The sequence below is a fragment of the Schistocerca cancellata genome, chromosome 4 (assembly GCF_023864275.1).
Source record: "Schistocerca cancellata isolate TAMUIC-IGC-003103 chromosome 4, iqSchCanc2.1, whole genome shotgun sequence".
Lineage (NCBI taxonomy): Eukaryota > Metazoa > Arthropoda > Insecta > Orthoptera > Acrididae > Schistocerca > Schistocerca cancellata.
The window spans coordinates 83,435,776-83,456,079 of record NC_064629.1 but is presented as its reverse complement, the minus strand read 5'-3'; the positions used below and the strand labels follow the sequence as shown (position 1 = coordinate 83,456,079).

The window sequence follows — 20,304 nt, the reverse complement described above, 5'->3', positions numbered from 1 at the left end:
TGGAAGCATTTGCAGACTAATGATTTCATGATCAGGAACACCAAGTTTTGGACAGAAATGTATGTAGTTTGCATTTTAGGTTTCCTGAGTGTTCAGTAAAGAGTTACGGAGAGAACAGTAGTATCTGATATGAAAAATATTTCATCAACTACCCTAGTTGGCATCTGATGTACTTGTTTGAATTGTCTGTCTCTTTTTATCCTGTTGCATCTAACCCTCTCAAACATGGCTGTCACTTCAATTTGATGTGTTGTGATGTATCAGCAGCATTCTTAGCAGCATTCTTGCTGTATGCAGAGAACAGGTTTTATGACTTTCACCAGCCATTGTAGTCAATCACAAAACTAATTTCATCATAATCATGACCTGGAGATTTACTATTATCTGTTTATCTGTTCAGTGTACAAGGAAATAAATGGTACAGTGATTCTTAGTTAACAGATAATTAACACACTTCAAACATAGATACATTTCAGTAGACAGAATTACCCTACACAAAAGAATATGTCCTCTAAATACACATTTACGTAAGATACTTCAATGACTTAAGTCACTCAGTGACGAACAACCACAGTGCATCCATTTTACTGCACCAGCACTAGTCTCATGTAGAGATCATGAGAATTAGACAAGACAGATTAAGACTTGTACAGAGGCAATTCAGCAGTCATTTTTCCCTCACTTGATGTGTGAATTAGATAGGACAGAAAATCAATAACATTGGTGCGCTGTACCAACCTTGTTCATAAGCTTACAGGGTAGGATAAGAGTCAGCTGTAGTAACAAACAGGCAGAACATAACAAGATATTTGATCCTGGCAATATGATGCACTGGGATCCATATTTACACTATATTTCAATGACTTTAGCACCTTCCATATCGTGTGTGCTTTGCCCTCGTGTCACTATTTCCACTACAGTACACCTTTGGCACTGGAAGTTTGATTATTCTGTTTCATGAATGTGCCCTCAGTTGTTGTGCTCCGCTGGCAAATTTCATATATAGTGAGTGAAAGAGACATGTTTTGTTTTAATTGATAACTTGATAAATAATGACTGGAGTTCTTATATCGCCCCACAGAATTTGAAAACTTGCATAGAGAGCTTTAAAGTTGGTTATTCTTGTGAGTTCACCAGTTTATTACTTTGGGCTTCAAAATGCTACATGTTCTTACTGTCTTAATCACTCAATATAATAGTTGGTATTATTATTATTATTATTAGTAGTAGTAGTAGTAGTAGTAGTAGTAGTACAATTATTATAGTTATTTTGCAGGTATTGTTTTGTGCTGATTTGAAGAATATTGGAAATGAGCAAACTCCTGAAGAAAATGGTACAGGAGAAACAAAAACAAAAAAGAAACGGACTAAATAAATTAAAGTGGAAAACTACTGAGTGCTGTCCCCATGTCAAATAACAGAAAGAAGCTGATAAAAAAAACTGTAAAGATGTAGCAGGTTACACCTTCTGAGTTTAACGATAGTAGTGGGCGAAAGAATGTTAGAAACTTTTACAGTCTGCTCTTGAAGGGAACATATTAGTATTTTAAAGTGAATGGCAGTTTGGTTATGTATAAAGAGCTTATTTCAATAGTGGTACAAGTCAATTTTTGTTCATTCTGAGATACAGAGTCCTAAAGTTAAAAAAATCTGCAGTTGAGATACCAGAAATATTCATGTATTATACTTGAATATTTCTGATATCTCAACTGCAGATTTTTCAGCACTCATTTAACTTTAGGACTCTGTATCTCAGAATGAACAAAAATGGACTTGTACCACTATTGAAATAAGCCCTTCATATGTAACAGTCATTTGGGAGATCTATCTAATGTGCTAGAGAAAGAAGTAAATCTGCTATTGAGAGTAAGCCAGATGATCTTCAATTGCTGGTTCCCCAAGGTAGCATGCACTTTACTTTTGACATTCTGTGACTTACTGTGATGAGTCCCAGCAATATGTGACATAACATTTTAACTTATTTACATAAACTAAAAAAGTCATTGTTCAGTTTTTATAATATTTTTTCATGTTTGAAATTTCTCAGAGAAATGGAAGGTGTTTGTTGTCAGCTACAACAGATTTCATACACATAAATCATTTTGAAGCATTATGCTCACTATGATTATGTAATTGTTTTATAGCAGCATGTGTAGACTCTTTGTGTTCACTGTGTGTATTACAATTACTGTAAATAATGAGAGACTATGAAGTAAAAGTATTACTAGAGTAGTACTGTTTTAAATTATCTTATTGTCATGCTGTGATATGAGAGACATTGTAATTATTGTTTTGTGCTGTTAGACGTAATGGAACCTTCAAGTAAATTTACAAATTTGTAACCACTTAATTATCAACTTCACAGAAGATCTGTCATACAGTGTTATGTTGTTTCTTTTATAAATACATGATACATTTGGAGAAGTATAATTAGTTGGCTTTTTTTGCCATGTTACATAACTATCAGTGTTCAGGCTCACCAAATTTACTTCTCGACTCCTAACTGCTCCAAAGTAGCTTTTCATCTGAAAAAAAGTGTTGTGAGAATAAATTGCAGACATTTAGTTTTCAGTCTTTTTAAATGGTTTATCATCCCTTTGCCAGCTTTTGAGGAGACACTCCAAGCTGATCACCAGATGGCGAATATTCAGAGAAATGTACAGCTAATTGATATTTTTATTAAATGACTGTGAACTTCCATCTAGGTCTGCTTTGTGTTGTTACTTTCCTATTTTCCATATGTGACATCTTTTTATCGTTCATCTTATAATCTGCAGTCTTCTTGTGCAACAGTTTTAATCCACCAGCTGTATTTATTTTATACGGATAAATGTGAGAAATGCAGTGCTTTGTGTGTACATTATACAACATTCTAAGTGGAATAGAGCATGTGTTTTGATGAAAGTAAGATTTTTTGCCAGTTTTTTTCAAATATTTATTTTCATAAATAGTAATTATCTTATGTGATGGGAACTTGTTTTTGCTAGAGTTTAATGAACATTAACAGTCAGTCATAAATTATCTTTCAAAGAAAATGAAAATGGCAGTTGTAATTTATTCCAGTAATATACATCACTGTTGAGGTAAAAAGCATGAAAAGGAAATAGTTAGCCAATTTATGTCATATGAAGTGAATAGATATGTGAAAACTAACATCAAATTACACTAATACTGGAAAGAAAGTGTGTTAATATTGGCAGTCTTATGGCCTAGCTTTGTTTCTTGCTGTGGCACATACAAAAATGAGGCGACTTCATTGCAAAATTCCAGTTCGATTTTTGGTGGAAATGTGTATACACCATTGTCAGTTTACATTAGTGGCAGGTCTCCATGCGTACCTTGGTTACAACTGACAAATTAATTCAAAATAGCACTGACAAATCAATTCAAAATAGCACTGACACTAGGAACAATAAAAATTATTTTGTTCCAGTGCTATAATATTCTGGAATCTTACATATAAAACTTGAAATGCTTGATAAATATAAATGAAGAGTAAATAACTTATTTAAATGCTTAATGAACATCATGGTATACACTTTGTTGGAAAAGAAACCTCACAATTCTTGAAATGTTCATTGCAGCATATATCAGACACTGGTTGTCATTTTAACTTCAGTTTTTTATAGCATTACTTATCTTTCACAACATCTCAGCAACAAAATGATCATTTGTGGTGCTGAGAGACAGTGTAAAACATACACACATAATTGTGAACAACAGTTAATTATAAATGAGGTCATAAACAGACCTTGGCAGATGTTCTGCAACAAAAGCCTGTACTCTCTCAGCCCTAGAGACTGGTGTGTATCGTGGCAGTGGGAATGTGCGCTGAACTGCATCAGTCAAGGATTTAAGCACTGGCTCTAGGTCAGTTTCCTGAAACACATGGACATTTTCTTTATTTTCTATCGGAAATTTAAAGAAAACAAATTAGCTTTAAAATTGCGAAAAGTAAATGTCTTAACTTACATGTACTATAGGTGGAAAACATTTCAGAGGGTTTGCTTGTGGAAGTGAACAACAAAATAGTTTTTTTTCAAAAAGCACATGCTAATAAATTATGAAAATCTTCGTGGATAGCTTCCAATGAATGTAGAAGTTGTAAGGTTGTTCTATAGTATGGGCCACTGTGTGAAGTTGTCCTACAGTGTGGACCACTATAGCTCATATGTGATGTGTAATTACTTTGTTAAGTAAATAAAATACCTCTTCACAGATCTGTTGTATTGAACTCAAATGCTAATCACTGTGCTCAAATGTAACACATTCATACTATACCTCTTATATCTGATATTTGGACAAATGGTAACACAACCAAAGGGGCTTGTGTTTATGTAGGAGAAAAATTTTTGAAATGGATTAAGTAGCAAGCTGGTTAAGCAAGATTTTAATTGAACAATTTGCCACTAACTGTCTGTGACTTGTTCTCAAACCTGAGATAAAAATAAATAAATAAAAATAATGCTTTAATTGTGTTTGGTAGGAATAGGATATTGCAGACAAGTTTTCATACAATGTAATGGATTTTTAAACTCGGTTCCTGTGCTTGCCAAAAACTGTTGAATTAAAGAGTGGCCACCTTCTTGCAAGAACACTATTATTTTGTTTTGTGTAATCCTCATTAAGATAAAACAAAACCATCAAATTTATGTTCATGCAAGAAGTCAGACTGTCTTTAATTTATTATCTTTATAATATGCACTAATTTTGTACCACATTGAGCATTTCTGTTGCTGAACTAGGTAGACTGCTAAGGAAACAAACAAAAATGTGCCAATAACTCACTGGTCCTTTTGTGTAGTATTCTAGAGATCGAATTTTACGTTCAAAGTAGTCTTCTCCATAATCAGCTTTAGCTTCCTCCGTCATGCTTCTCCACATCTGCTTTGCTTGCTCCAAAAGCTTCTCATCATTAATCCACACTTTCCCTGTAAAAAAGATTTTAATGTCAAAAAGTTAAATTGCAACTTTGCCTTGTGTCTCCTATTAATAAATGACAAGTAAGTTCATATGTTCTGTTGAGAAAGACAAACAATATATTCCTCTAGAATCCTCTCGACACGCAAGTCGCCGAAGTGGTGTCAACTCGAAAGACTTGCACCAGGCGAACGGTCTACCTGACGTGAGGCCCTAACCACAAGGCATTTCCGTTTCTATAATCCTCAAAGAAGTAAGTTATCATCCAAATCTCATTAGCATTGACTACTGATTGATTGAAGAAAGGTGTAAACATCATTCACAACTCAAAAAATGACTAAACCAACAAAAAAGAAATTAAAACAGCATCAGCTGTGGAACAGTTTTGCAGAGGCAGACTAACTGATGCCTCTGGCTCTGGGAATGCTATTTATAAGATTTTGTTGAAAAATACTTGTTTGATTACTATGTTGGGATACTACTAGAAAGTGGCTATACTGTGCAATTGCAAACAAGTGGTAGTTACTTAGTGTCCTCCGAGCAGATATTTGTGAACTGTGACTAGGTCTACCTCAGTATGTAACAACTCGTTGTCAAAATGTGGTAGAAATAAATCACCTTAAACACTACTTCTTGAAATTTTGAGTATGTCACAATGATAAGTTTTCTTTCTTAGGGCATCTGCCAGTTCACACTGGAATTTCTGTGTTTTGTATACTGGTACTGTCATGTGCCGTGCAGACTTCACCTGCTTATTATTGTACACCTGACATTGGACAACTTTAATATTATATGGGCACCTGTTGCTCACTCCTTTGACTATACCTGGCTATGGACTCAAACTCACACCAGCTGTTTGTAGTGTGTTGCTGGTTCTTGTCGTGGTAACCAAGTGCAACTTGGACATTGGGTATTCCTGTCTATGGGGCCTGCCTGTCTTCAGTTTGCTAATACCCTACACTGAGGCTGTTCTTTATCAATGGTGGTGAGGACTTTTACATACTTCATGTGTGTGCAGGGTGTATACGACCCGGGACAACCGGGAAATCCGGGAAAAACCCGGGAATTTTTTCATCCGGGAGAAAACCGGGAAAAACCCGGGAATTTTTCGGAATTCCGGGAATTTTTCATTGCTTTAGTTTTCAGTTAAATTTTTGTAATTTTGACTGGAGAATTGATTCTCTAGCAAAGAATGTTATTGTTTCCTGCTACTGGAGAACGATACTGCAGCAATATAGTATGAACGAGAAGGAAAAAAATAAATCTTTAGTGGCAAAGGAAAAGTGCAATTTACAACAACAAAACACCGTGCACGCACAAGCGTGTGCAAATAGCAAAAATATGTCAAAGGCCGTAGGGCGCAGACTGTAATTCTTCGTAACAATAAACTGCTTGCTATGAGCATGACGTCACAACTGTTCACATTAGGTTCGTTTGACCAGTTGCCAGCGGTCTGTTGCGCATGCGCATTTGATCGCGTATAAGCAGTACCTTCTCCCGTCTCCTGCTACTTGAAGTTTGGCTGTTACCTGTATCGGTAGTAGCAGCAAGCAGCCAGATGCAAACGAGAAAAATTTTTCTCGCGTGCCATAGCTGCCAGATTCGCGCTTTCACAGAGTTGTAGTGGTGAAGGGGTTAGTCTCCACGTGACCCGTGTTTACGTTAAGTGATTTCGCTGCTTATCTTCGTGTACAGCTCTCACGTCAAATGAAAACAAAACGGATTTCTGTGGCCGGGAGCTATCAACTGAATTAAAATACATTCACATAATTACGGAGGGCAAAAATATATTATTAATTTCAATTTTCTGATTTTATTTTATTTCCAAGTTAGGAGCAGTCAAGCATTAATCGCCTTGCAGAACAATGAAGTTATTTTTGCAAGTTTACTAAAGAAATTTGGCTTTATTAATCTTTCCGCTGAAGAAATCATTTTATTTGAAACGAAGTGTTTCTTTCTACAGTATTGGCTAGTTCCAACTGTTCGCTGAATTTAAAGTGCAGTTTCAAGTGCACGTTATCATCTTCTGCCATGTATGGCATTATGCCACAATAAAGAACCAAAAATGAGATCGTAGAGTACTGGTGCTCCAAGAAAATTTACATCCCAAAAACCACACTGAAAAACTTAATATCAGATGGGACCTACTTCATTGTGAATCTGGAAAAAGCCAATTTGCACTTCAAGCCGAACTATGCATTTTAGTATGGTTCACGAAATTCCAATGCTCTTTGGAGTATCCTCTGATGCCCTGTTTCTTTTATGGTGTAATGTAAGCTCTCTTAGTGCTCTATACACACGAACATGCGGGCTTCCTACACCACTGCAGTTGCACACGCACAATAATGCCTGTTTTCTGGCGCTCTCTGGCAACGGGTATATTGAACCTATTTCTAACAGTCTCCGGATAGTACTGCGAACGGTGGTTAGAAAAGCGTTACTTTCAAAGTAAATTTCTTTTTACGCAAGATGAAATAAGTTACGTGTGAGAAAGTGGGATGGATATCTAAATCATAGAGCATTCGGAACTGAACAGTTTGAGAACCAGCCACTTACAAGAATTTCGAGCCGAGACATTTATGTCATAATTTTAAATTTACTGGCACAGTTGTGTGATGTATCTTAAAGTATAACACACGCCAAAGAGATCAATATTACATGTGAAAGCTTAACTTCTGTTGTAGCGTGTTAATCTTAGAGACCAATATAATATGTCAAAGCTTAGCTTCTCTTGTAGATATACGGTACTGTGTACATTCATGTAAACCGTTAACCTTTCCTCTTGTGTGTTCGCGCTATGTAACCAGTGATCTTGCTATTGGCTGACTATAACACGTGTCCTATGGTCTGAATAGCTGCTGTCATCGGCTGGCGAGACCTCGTGGCTTGAGATACGACTCGCTTACAAAAGGACATCGCAACCTCGGTTTCAACGCTCTGGAAACTAACGCGCTGTGTTTGGTGCAATTCGAATTTATACTTTCGTAATGCGAAAATATGCAGCGTATATGTTGCTGCAAATAAAAGGTCCTTCCAAAACTTCTCTCATTTTTTTAATTAAAAGTCTCTCCATACTTCTCTCCCCCGTCATTTCTTTTTTTCCCGGAAGTTCTACGCGATTGTATAAAACGTTAACCATTCAGAGGATTGATAAGTTTTGCAGTTCTGAGGGAAAGTCTACTGAAAACTTACTGTCACTTAACACGGAAAAAGTGTATATTCGCCCGGGAAAAAGCATATTTTTTAAACGGGATATCCGGGAGAAATCCGGGAATAATCCGGGAATTTTTTTTCCTTGTCCCCGTATACACCCTGGTGTGTGTGTGTGTGTGTGTGTGTGTGTGTGTGTGTGTGTGTGTGGTTTTTTTTTTTTTTTTTTTAAAGCAATGTTTGGTTCTCAGTTTATACATCTCTTTTAGCAGCAGTGAGAACTATTACAACAATAACATGATAATTAAAAGAATAGTTCCAGTTTGTGCAGATGTACATCTACGTCTACATGACTACTCTGCAATTCTCACTGAAGTGCGAGGCAGATGGTTCTTCGAACCACCTTCAGACCTTGTTCTACCTCTGACATTTCCACTGTTTATTGAAACAGCAGAGGGCTGGGGCATTTATTTACACTATTTCCATGTCTTTTAGGTAATATCCCCTGAATTGCAGGAGTCATTCTTTATCCCTGAACCTTTTGTGTTGTAACATTAACAAAACACCTTAGCTGAGCTCATTTCACTCCCGTTTTCATAAATGTAGGTAATATTATGAAAGCAAGAGTCATATAGCAGCCTCTTGTCTTGGATTTAACCACCGGCAGAGACTGGTGACAGTTTAGCAAAGTAGGGATCATTGATATATATACTTCCTTAATCACCAATGTAAGTTAGTTAGTTTTTTTTTTTTTTTTCAAACTTCAAGTATCAATGGCCACATACCTATTCCTTGCTTAGGAAAATTGTCATCTTATTTTTACCAGCATTGAAGTTACCCAAATCGCACTTGGAGAAAATTTTGGGCATTACTTAAGTCCTTGGAGTTACACCATCTGTAAAACAGAACCGGTATAGTTTCAGAAGTAGCAACTTTCCTCGCTGCCCAAGAGCAGCTGTCATAGATCACCTGTGGGTTGGTGGAACCTGTGGTGAACCTTGCTAGCTATCATTAGCCCCCAACATTTGAGTACATCCTGAAGTCACATTCTCATGTTGTTCCACCTCGTCTCCCAAGTCTCCTGCATTGCCAACGTGACAGAGAGGTTAGTCTCCTCTGTCACACACACAACATAATTGACCTCACCAGAACAAGTGTGTTCATATTGCCACAATAGATACCATCTTCTCAATGTCTGCTGCATTTACACTGCATAGTGACTCACATATAATCATAAATGTTCCTTCTTCGGCTGCTCAGTTAATGACCCAGAATGGGGTGGCTCCTTTTAACAAGGACCAAGCTGATAGACAGTATCCACAGCATATTCCTCGTACAGTGACCCAATGCCACATACAAGCAGTTTATACTGCTCTTGAGCTCTGTAACTCCTGTAAATCACAAAACTGTTAACATTGAGTTTCAACTTTTTTTTTTAAAGAAATTCCAGAGTACTTTTAGTTCATTCATGTTTTTATGTTTGTGCAATACTCATTAACCTTTGATTATACAAAATTGTCATCACAATAGCCACAGGAAGCACAAAACCTATAAACAGCATTACAGCAATGCTGAAGCTAAATGAAGTCATGGCTGGTCTTTACATTAAACTTCTCCCTCCCCTCCCCTCCCCTCCCCTCCTAGTGGATACAGATGTGTTTGGTTTGTTCACGAACTGACCAATGAATGTTCACCTAAGCTTGTGGCATATTACAGAGACCAGCAGATTTTTAACAAGAGAGAATTTTCAATGGAGATTTGTATAAAATAGTTTCCATAAATTACTATTGTAATTAGTTGAAAGTTCAATCTCTGAGCATATCTTTGGTTTACACACATTTAATAATTTTGAACTCTCAGTAACAGAAAGATTCAATTTGGTGTCAAGTATAATACCACTTCAGACTTTGAATGATACGTATTTCAACTTCCCACTCCTCTGATAAGGCTCGGCAATATCTTTCAACTTGAGTCACATCACAGCTGTTGGTAGTGGCTCAGTTTTTATGTGCTCTGGTTACCACTCGTACTATTTATAACAATTTAATAGCACAATTGAAGCACTTATCTCTCTAGGGCTCCAGGTAGAATCTTGGAGCTGTCCCGTAATACGCCAAGGTGACAACAGTCATGGAATACCTCCCAATATCATGTTGGACCTCCTTTTCCCTGTTGTAGTGCAGCAACTGATGTGGTACGAATTCAAGAAGTCGTTAGAACTCCCCTGCAGAAATATTGAGCCATACTGCTTCCATAGCCATCCATAATTGTGAAAATGTTGCCGATGTGGGATTTTGTGAATGAACTGACTTCTTGATTATGTCCCATAAATGTCAGGTGATCTGAGTGATCAGATCATTCAATTGAATTGTCCACAATGTTTCTCAAACCAGTCACACAACAATTGTCACATGGTTACATGGCACATTGTCATTCATAAATATTCCATCGTTGTTTGGGAACATGGAAGTCCATGTATGGCTGCAACTGATATCCAGATAGCCAAACATAACCATTTCCAGTCAATGATCAGTTCATTTAGACTAGAGGACCCAGCCTGCACCATTATGGAACCACCACCAGCTTGCACAGTGCCTTGTTGGCAACTTGGACCCTTGGCTGTGTGGAGTCTGCGCCAGTCTCAAACCCTGCAATCAGCTCTTACCAACTGAGTCTTGTCTGACCATGCCATAGTTTTCTAGTCATGTAGCATCCAACAGATATGGTCGTACGCCCAGGAGAGGTGCTGCAGGCAATGTTGTGCTGTTGGCAAAGGCACAATGGTCATCTGCTGCCATAACTCATTAATGCCAAATTTTGCCACACTGTGCTTAATGTTCGCCATTCATCCCACATCGTTCCACATTGATTTCTGTGGTTATTTCATGCAATGTTGTTAGCATTGACGACTGAACCCAAGCACTGCTGCTCTCGGTCATTAAGTGGAAGTCGTCGGCAACTGTGTTGTCAATGGTGAGAGGTAATCCCTGAAATTTGGTATTCTCAGCACATTCTTGACACTGTAAATCTCAGAATACTGAATTTCCAAACAGTTTCCAAAATTGCATGTCCCATGTGTCTCGCCCCAGCTACCATTCTGCATTCAAAGTCTGTTAATTCCCATCATGCGGCCATAATCATGTCGAAAACCTTTTCACATGAATCAGCTGAGTACAAATGACAGTAATCATTAACACACAAACAGTAATTAACACAACATTTGGCCTAAAGAATTATTTGTCAGGCTAAAAACTAGCAAATAATTTTTTTCCTGTTTAAAATAGACTGTCAGTTGAGTCTCCGAATACTCTGTATGAGGAAAGAAAGAAAGATCGATCATGGTGATTGACATATCTATTGGTCTATAAAAGAATCATTGGTTTTCAGAACAAGCTCTATAGTCTAGCATTTCCTTGAACCAACTTGTACAAAATGTGTGTGCATGAACTATCAGTGCAAAAATCTCACCACTGAGTAAGAAGGTAAAATGATTTGCGACATGGCCTAATGCCCGTACAACTAAAATAACCCAGAATGAAGTTTAATTTGTCAAATTTTAAAGATTTTCAATTTTGGTACAATATTAGCAAGAAGGGCATACAAACTGCCCAGCAGCAATCAAGTGTGGGTGAAACCTTGTTTTAACTCCTGAGAGTAGAGATTTTACATCCACTCAATGCGCTGCCAAAAAGAGGCACAGTTCAAGTGGATTTAGGAATGTGACTAGATTTTTGCAGAATCAAAACATAAATCATTGTCCTGCTTAGCCACCTACAAGCTCGGAAAAAACTTTTTGTAAGCTTGCTGTGTCAAAGTCGGATAAAATCCAAGCTTCTTCTTAGCAACTGAAGTTACTCTACTTGGTGTTGAGCCTCTTTCTCATATCATGGTGCAGATGGTTTGGAATGCCCTTCTGTATGTACAAGGTGTGATGAAAAAGTCACTGGAATTTCTTTTTAATCTTTTATTTATTTGTCATCATCAACTGCTACTTTGTCCTCTTCAAAGTAATCCCCCTCAGCTATAATACACTTGTGCCAGCACTGTTTTCAATCTTGTAAGCACTTCTGGAACTAACATTTCATTATGGTGTTCAGCTCCTTCAGCAGTTCTGCTTTTATCTAATAAATGGTGGCAAAGTAACGTCCTTTTGTCGTCCTTTCAGCTTCAGGAATGGAAATAAATAGCAAGGGACCGGGTCCAATGATGAAGGTGTCTCAGGCAACATAACGGTTTGTTTTTTTGTCAACAAATCATGAAAAAGCATTGAGGCGTGAGCGGAAGCATTATCGTGATGAAATTTCCGTGAGTGGTTTTGCCACAATTCTGGTTGTTACCCTCCGATTGCTTCACACAAACAGTGCATAACTTCCAGGTAGTATTCCTTATTGACAATAAGGAAGGAATTCATGATGCACTATCCCATTGTAACTGAAGAATACAGTGAGAAGAGCCTTCAAATGTGATTGAACTTGATTTTTTTTTTCAGCCTTGGCTCTTCAGGCAGTTTCCATTGGGATGATTGGGGCTTGGTTTCGATGTCATACTCATATACCCATGTTTTGTCACCTGTTATAATCTTCTTTAGAAATTCTGAATTGCTGTCAGCTTCATTCAGAAATTACTGAGTGATGACTACACAATATAGTTTTTGATAGAAATTCAACAATTTTGGAACAAACTTTGCTGCTACACATTTCGTGCCCAAAACATCAGAAACAATTGCTTTGTGTGAGCCAAAGGACATGCTGACGTCACCAACAACCTCCCTGATGGTGATTCGACAGTTTTTCAGAACCATTCTGTGTACTTCTTCCAATTGTCATCAGTAATTGACATGCTAGGGCATCCAGGGCGGTCGTCATTTTCAGTGTCTTCTTGAGCCTCTTTGCAACAGTTACATAACTCGTAAACTCTTGTCTTACCCACAGTAGATTTGCCAAAAGCCACAGCCAACATATCAAATGTAGCGCTGCACGTTATTTTATTTCAAGGACACTTTAATGCAGATTTTTTGAGCTATCTTTTTTGAAAGTAAAAATTCACTGAACACTCAAAAAGTGTAACATTTTTGACTGTCAGCTGTAAACTAAATATTCAACATAGCTGAAAATGAATTTATACGTAAGGAACATCTCAACAAGATAAAAAAAAATTAGAATTAAAAAATTCCATTTTGTTTTTGATCACACCTCCTATACAAGACTCAACACTTGGCTTGATCAACTACATGCAAATTGAAAAGGACCCAAGTATTGTCTGGGTGGCCATTCACCATCATGTCATCTCACAGCTCCAATTTCCACAAGCAGTACCATGAACTTGGGTGCTTCAACCTGTCTGTCATTTGCAATGCCATTTCGTTTGTCAGAGGAAAAAGTTATGTGGTGGATGCATGTCAGCTCCACAATCATTATGTGCATAGCATGCCAGAGAGGCATCTGGCTGAGGTATTCTGTGACCAGGACAGTAAGATACCATGGTGACCCAACAAGCAGCCCCTCATCTGTGTGTGCACTTCTGTTCTGTTTGTGTCGCAGCAGTTACACTGACCTGTTATTTTTAGTGGCATTGGGCTTCTTGGATATAATTAGAACTCTTGCATCTTGTGTGTTTGCTGGTATCACACTACAGATTTCAACTCATCTTAGGTGTATGTCATGCAGCTACCTCTTTTAATGAGTGCCCAACAGATATGGACTTTACGTAGTACCATTCCTGAGAACCATCTCGACTTGCACATTGCCAGCTTCATACTGGTTAGACACTATTGTTCTTTGAAATCAAGTAGTGATTTATAAAATCTGATAACTGTAAACAATATTAAACATTCTTGTATGAACATATGGAAATGAGAAAAGAACAGTAAGGAAATGTGTTGCTTATTTCATGCAGAATTGCTTAGTAATCTGATTCTGAGAATACCAAATTTATGAATATGTATTAAATAGTCAGAACATCAGTACACAAATTTTTAATGTCTGAGAAACTATGTACGACATCTACATACCTGTAGTATAATCACCAGGTTCGACAACAACAACATCGACACCCCAGCGACGCATCTCAAGGCGAAGGCAATCGCTGAAGGCTTCCACTCCAAATTTTGCGGCACAGTACGATGATCGAAGTGGGGAAACAACACGACCCAAGATGCTCACTACATTTATGACACGACCTGATTGATACAACAGAAAAAAATGTAATATATGTGTTTCTGTATTATACACTCCTGGAAAATGAAATAAGAACACCGTGAATTCATTGTCCCAGGAAGGGGAAACTTTATTGACACATTCCTGGGGTCAGATACATCACATGATCACACTGACAGAACCCCAGGCACATAGACACAGGCAACAGAGCATGCACAATGTCGGCACTAGTACAGTGTATATCCACCTTTCGCAGCAATGCAGGCTGCTATTCTCCCATGGAGACGATCGTAGAGATGCTGGATGTAGTCCTGTGGAACGGCTTGCCATGCCATTTCCACCTGGCGCCTCAGTTGGACCAGCGTTCGTGCTGGACGTACAGACCGCGTGAGACGACGCTTCATCCAGTCCCAAACATGCTCAATGGGGGACAGATCCGGAGATCTTGCTGGCCAAGGTAGTTGACTTACACCTTCTAGAGCACGTTGGGTGGCACGGGATACATGCGGACGTGCATTGTCCTGTTGGAACAGCAAGTTCCCTTGCCGGTCTAGGAATGGTAGAACGATGGGTTCGATGACGGTTTGGATGTACCGTGCACTATTCAGTGTCCCCTCGACGATCACCAGTGGTGTACGGCCAGTGTAGGAGATCGCTCCCCACACCATGATGCCGGGTGTTGGCCCTGTGTGCCTCGGTCGTATGCAGTCCTGATTGTGGCGCTCACCTGCACGGCGCCAAACACGCATACGACCATCATTGGCACCAAGGCAGAAGCGACTCTCATCGCTGAAGACGACACGTCTCCATTCGTCCCTCCATTCACGCCTGTCGCGACACCACTGGAGGCGGGCTGCACGATGTTGGGGCGTGAGCGGAAGACGGCCTAACGGTGTGCGGGACCGTAGCCCAGCTTCATGGAGACGGTTGCGAATGGTCCTCGCCGATACCCCAGGAGCAACAGTGTCCCTAATTTGCTGGGAAGTGGCGGTGCGGTCCCCTACGGCACTGCGTAGGATCCTACGGTCTTGGCGTGCATCCGTGCGTCGCTGCGGTCCGGTCCCAGGTCGACGGGCACGTGCACCTTCCGCTGACCACTGGCAACAACATCGATGTACTGTGGAGACCTCACGCCCCACGTGTTGAGCAATTCGGCGGTACGTCCACCCGGCCTCCCGCATGCCCACTATACGCCCTCGCTGAAAGTCCGTCAACTGCACATACGGTTCACGTCCACACTGTCGCGGCATGCTACCAGTGTTAAAGACTGCGATGGAGCTCCGTATGCCATGGCAAACTGGCTGACACTGATGGCGGCGGTGCACAAATGCTGCGCAGCTAGCGCCATTCGACGGCCAACACCGTGGTTCCTGGTGTGTCCGCTGTGCCGTGCGTGTGATCATTGCTTGTACAGCCCTCTCGCAGTGTCTGGAGCAAGTATGGTGGGTCTGACAAACCGGTGTCAATGTGTTCTTTTTTCCATTTCCAGGAGTGTAGAAGAAGACAAGGGAAATAATTAAACTTAAAACATAAGTGAATACAAAGAGTAAGCAAAACAAAGGCATCACATTAATACAGTATTTGTAGTGTGTCTGCGCTTGTGACAGTATCGACTGAAATATGTTATTTAGAAGTAGGAAGGTAGTGGGGATAAAATACAGGAAGAATATGTTATCTACAACTTGTATGGAAACCAGACTACAGATTCTAAACATTAAAGAATGTGAAAGGAAGGCAGTAATTGAGTGAGAAATGGTTATAGCATATCCTCCAGTGTGTACATTGAGCAAACAGTAAAGGAAATTAAGGAGAAATTGCAAAAGGGAATTTTCTGGGAAAAGAAATAAAAACTTTAAAATTTCTAAATTTTGTTGGTATGGCATAGGACTTTGAAGATCAGCTGAAAAGATTGAACTGTCTCTTAATGAGAGGTTGTATTGTGAACAAAAATAAAGATAAATCAAGGTTAATGGAGTCCAGTCACAGGTGCAGGCATTTCTTGCTGACAGTTACTACTGAAGCATTCAAATGCTATTTTAAAAGCTTCCCAGTTCCACTGTTAAACTATATCAAATTGTCGTCTGGCCAAAAGTGCCTTACAGGCATTACTTTTATCATTCAGTTAGGGACATCTCGTTTTTATGCTGTACAGAAATAAGTTACAAAGGAAAAAAAGTTTTGCAACTTGCTCAGGACTTGCATAGCTTATTATGATCACCCCCCCCCCCCCCTCCCCCCTCCCTTGGTTCGTGAGCCCTTACTCAAAATCTTTTCAGTTGAAGGCGGTCTACAGAATTTTTCCGTAACAGTGTACAAAAATGTAACAGGATATAGAGAATGCTCCACTGAACAATTTGAGGTAGGCAACCTGGGGTCGGAGAAGCCATTTTAAGGATCTATGGAATTAAACTTGTCTACCTCTTTGTCTAGTGTTACTGTTTTCCAGTTCATTTACAACTAATATGCATACAAATTTACATGTACTGTGCTGTTGATTTACATGTACATTCTTTATTTCCTGCAAGGAAACAAGGACGACCAGCTTGATGCTTAGGAAGTCATGATGCAGGGTTTGTTTACTTTTCTTGTTTATAAGATAGCTCTGTTGTGTCATATTTACAGTGTCCTGTGACAGAATGTGCTATGAATCAATGACGGACCCAGTTATTACTCAGTGCTATTTAGAGACAGACAGTACAAGACGATGGAGCAGTACCAGTACAGTTTTGCATAACTTGCTGACACACATCTTGTGTGTGGGGAAGTACGTTGCAGTGCTCTCGCTGTTGAAAGGCTGTTCAGAGAATGATTTCCTAACAGGCATCATCCATCATTGGAAAAAAGAAACAAGTGACCTGGGAACACGAAGACCACTCTTGCACCCGATTTTGAAGAGGAGGTGCTGGAATGTGTTGCAATGGACCCCACTACAAGTTCTCATCACAGTGCGCGTGAAATGGGCGCTGCACATACTGGTGTGTGGCGAGTACTCCACGAGTGACAGTTACATCTGTATCACCCACAACATGTCCATGCAATGCTTGTGACTGACTTTGCATCAAGGGTCGCATTGTGTCAGTGGTTGCTCCAACAGTGATCAACCAGATTTCCTCCAAATTGTGCTGTTTACTGATGAGGCTTTATCTGATTGCGATGGTATTTCAAATAGAAGGAATAGCCATGTGTGTGACAAGGAAAAGCCTCAAGCTGTAGTAGAGTTACACCATCAAGTACGTTTTCCTGTGAAAATCTGGGCTGGCACTGTAGGCAACAATCTCATTGGGCCATATCTTCTACCTGGCCTGGCCACCTGTACTTGAGGTTTGTGCAAAGAGTTCTACCTGACGTATTGCTGAACATACTGTTGGCTGTTTGCAAGATAATGTGGATACAACATGACAGTGCACCACCTCACTTCAGTATGGATCTCCGGAACCATCTCAATGCTCTCTTTCCTGGTCGCTGGATTGGAGGGGGAGGTCCTATTCTATGGCCTGCAAGGTCACCTGACTTGAATACCCTTGGTTATTCCCTATGGAGGTATCTAAAGCCACTTGTGTATGAGACCCCAATGGATAAAGAGATGGAATTGCACACATCAAGAAAAGTTTTGCATCACCTCGATTCCGAGAGTTCCAGAACCTGTACAGAAAATTGGAATAGAGATCAACCTAAACATCATTTCCGCCCTTTTGATTGCTCATGAAAACCACACATTGATGTTGTACCACCATACAGCGAGACCTTCAGAGGTGGTGGTCCAGATTGCTGTACACAGCGGTACCTCTGATACCCAGTAGCACTCCTCTTGCAGTGATGCATGGCTGTTTTTGTCATGGCATACTATCCACAAGTTCATCAAGGCACTGTTGGTCCAGATTGTCCCACACCTCAACAGCAATTCAGCATAGATCCCACAGAGTGGTTGATGGGTCACGTCGTCCCTAAACAGCCCTTTTCAACCTATCCCAGGCATGTTTGTTAGGGTTCACGTCTGCACGTCTGGGGAACATGCTGGCCACTCTAGTCATGCAATGTCGTTATCCTGAAGGAAGTCATTCACAAGATGTGCACGATGGGGGCGTGAATTGTCATCCATGAAGACGAATGCCACGCCAATATGCTGCTGATATGGTTGCACTATCAGTTGGAGGATGACATTCACGTATCGTACAGCTGATATGGCGTCTTCCATGACCACCAGCGGTGTACGCCGGCTCCACATAATGCCACCCCAAAACAGCAGGAAACCTCCACCTTGCTGCACTCGCTGGACAGTGTGTCTAAGGCATTTAGCCTGACCGGGTTGCCTCCAAACATGTCTCCGATGATCGTCTGGTTGAAGGCATATGCGACACTCATCAGTGAAGAGAACGTGATGCCAATCCTGAGCGGTCCCTTTGGCATGTTGTTGGGCCCATCTGTACTGTGATGCATGGTGTCGTGGTTGCAAAGATGGACCTCGCCATGGATGTCGGGAGTGAAGTTGCGCATAATGCAGTCTATTGCGCACAGTTTGAGTCATAACGTAACGTCCTGTGGCTGCACAAAAAGCATTATTCAACGTGGTGGCGTTGCTGTCAGGGTTCCTCCGAGCCGTAATCCGTAGGTAGTGGTCATATACGGCAGTAGTAGCCCTTGGGCGGCCCGAGCAAGGTATGTCATCGACCGTTCCTGTCTCTCTGTATTTCCTCCATGTCCGAACAACATTGCTTTGGTTCACACCGAGATGCCTGGGCACTTCCCCTATTGAAAGCCCTTCCTGGCACAAAGTAACAATGCGGACATCATAATAATAATGAGCGTATGGCATTCGTGGCCGGGAGACCCCTCGCGGGGCGGTTCAGCCGCCGCTCCACAAGTTCTTTAACGCCACTACGGCGACTTGCGGACATGATTGAACTGCGGTATTGACCATCTAGGCATGGTTGAACTACAAACAACACGAGCTGTGTACCTCCAGGTGGAATTACTGTGTACCTTCCAGGTGGACTGACTGGAACTGATAGGCTGTCGGACCCTCTCCATCTAATAGGTGCTGGTCATGCATGGTTGTTTACATCTTTGGGCAGGTTTAGTTACATCTCTGAACAGTCAAAGGGACTGTGTCTGTGATACAATAGCCACAGACAATGTCTATCTTCAGGGGTTCTGGGAACCGGGGTGATACAAAACTTTTTTTGATGTGTGTAGTTGCCAGCATTGTAGCCGCCTGTGATGTGATTTGAAACACACCAGGGATATTTGTCAGGGTGTGTCAGAATATGGTTTGCCGATGTCACGGTTTCATTGAGGCTGGTAGCCGTCTTACATTTTGTAAGGTACAGTACAAATGGTAAGTTCATTGTGCCAATGATAGTATTGCAGTTAACTGTACCTAATGTAAATAAAAAAGTACACAGTAATGTGATTTTATTCCTACTATCTGCTTAAGCTGGCTTCTCTGACCCCGGACGACGGTTCAATCCCGTTTCCAGCCGTCCTGATTTAGGTTTTCTGTGATTTCCCTAAATCGCTCCAGGCAAATGCCGGGATGGTGACTCTGAAAGGGCATGGCCGACTTCCTTCCTCACCCTTCTCTAATCTGATGAGACCGATGACCTCGCTGTTTGGTCTCTCCCCCCCAAACAACCCAACCCAAGCCAACCCTCTGACCCCGGGTTCCTACCTAAAATTGTTCAGTGGAGCATCCTCTATGTCCTGCTAAATTTTTGCATGCTCTTATGGAAACTCCCTGAATACATATAGCCACTTGTGTAATGCAAGTAAAAGTAAATCTCATTCTCAATGCAGGTTAGTAGAGCATGCTGTGTCTTCAATAGTAAGTGGGTTATATGTCTTCTGTCGACATGTCTTTGAAGAGTCATTTCAAAGTTAGATCATATGCAGATGGAGTCTGAATCAATGGCATGAGGTTTTCACCAATGAGTGCCCGATTTTTCTGTACCAATGCACATCTCAGACATGTCGTCCCACAGGTTTGGTTCAGTCATGTTTTGAGCCAGTACTATGCACAAATGGATTTCTTCATTACTACTGAAGGTGATATGAGGTGTGTGCAATACTGAGACAAGATTCT

The 20,304-nt window shown here is 40.4% G+C and overlaps 2 protein-coding genes across 2 annotated transcripts in view; one reads left to right on the top strand and one right to left on the bottom strand.

Moving 5' to 3' along the window:
- LOC126183872 (N-glycosylase/DNA lyase) overlaps nt 1–3,381 on the top strand; it is a 67,787-nt gene extending 64,406 nt beyond the window's left edge. Inside the window, exon 5 of the mRNA XM_049926166.1 lies at nt 1,277–3,381. Coding sequence (XP_049782123.1) covers nt 1,277–1,375 — 99 coding nt within the window. The 3' untranslated portion in view covers nt 1,376–3,381. The remainder of the gene's footprint in view (nt 1–1,276) is intronic.
- LOC126183873 (D-beta-hydroxybutyrate dehydrogenase, mitochondrial-like) overlaps nt 3,036–20,304 on the bottom strand; it is a 261,931-nt gene continuing 244,662 nt past the window's right edge. The window contains exons 5-7 of the mRNA XM_049926167.1: nt 14,081–14,248; nt 4,789–4,931; nt 3,036–3,879 (exon numbers count right to left, since the gene is read on the bottom strand). Coding sequence (XP_049782124.1) covers nt 3,724–3,879; nt 4,789–4,931; nt 14,081–14,248 — 467 coding nt within the window. The 3' untranslated portion in view covers nt 3,036–3,723. The remainder of the gene's footprint in view (nt 3,880–4,788; nt 4,932–14,080; nt 14,249–20,304) is intronic.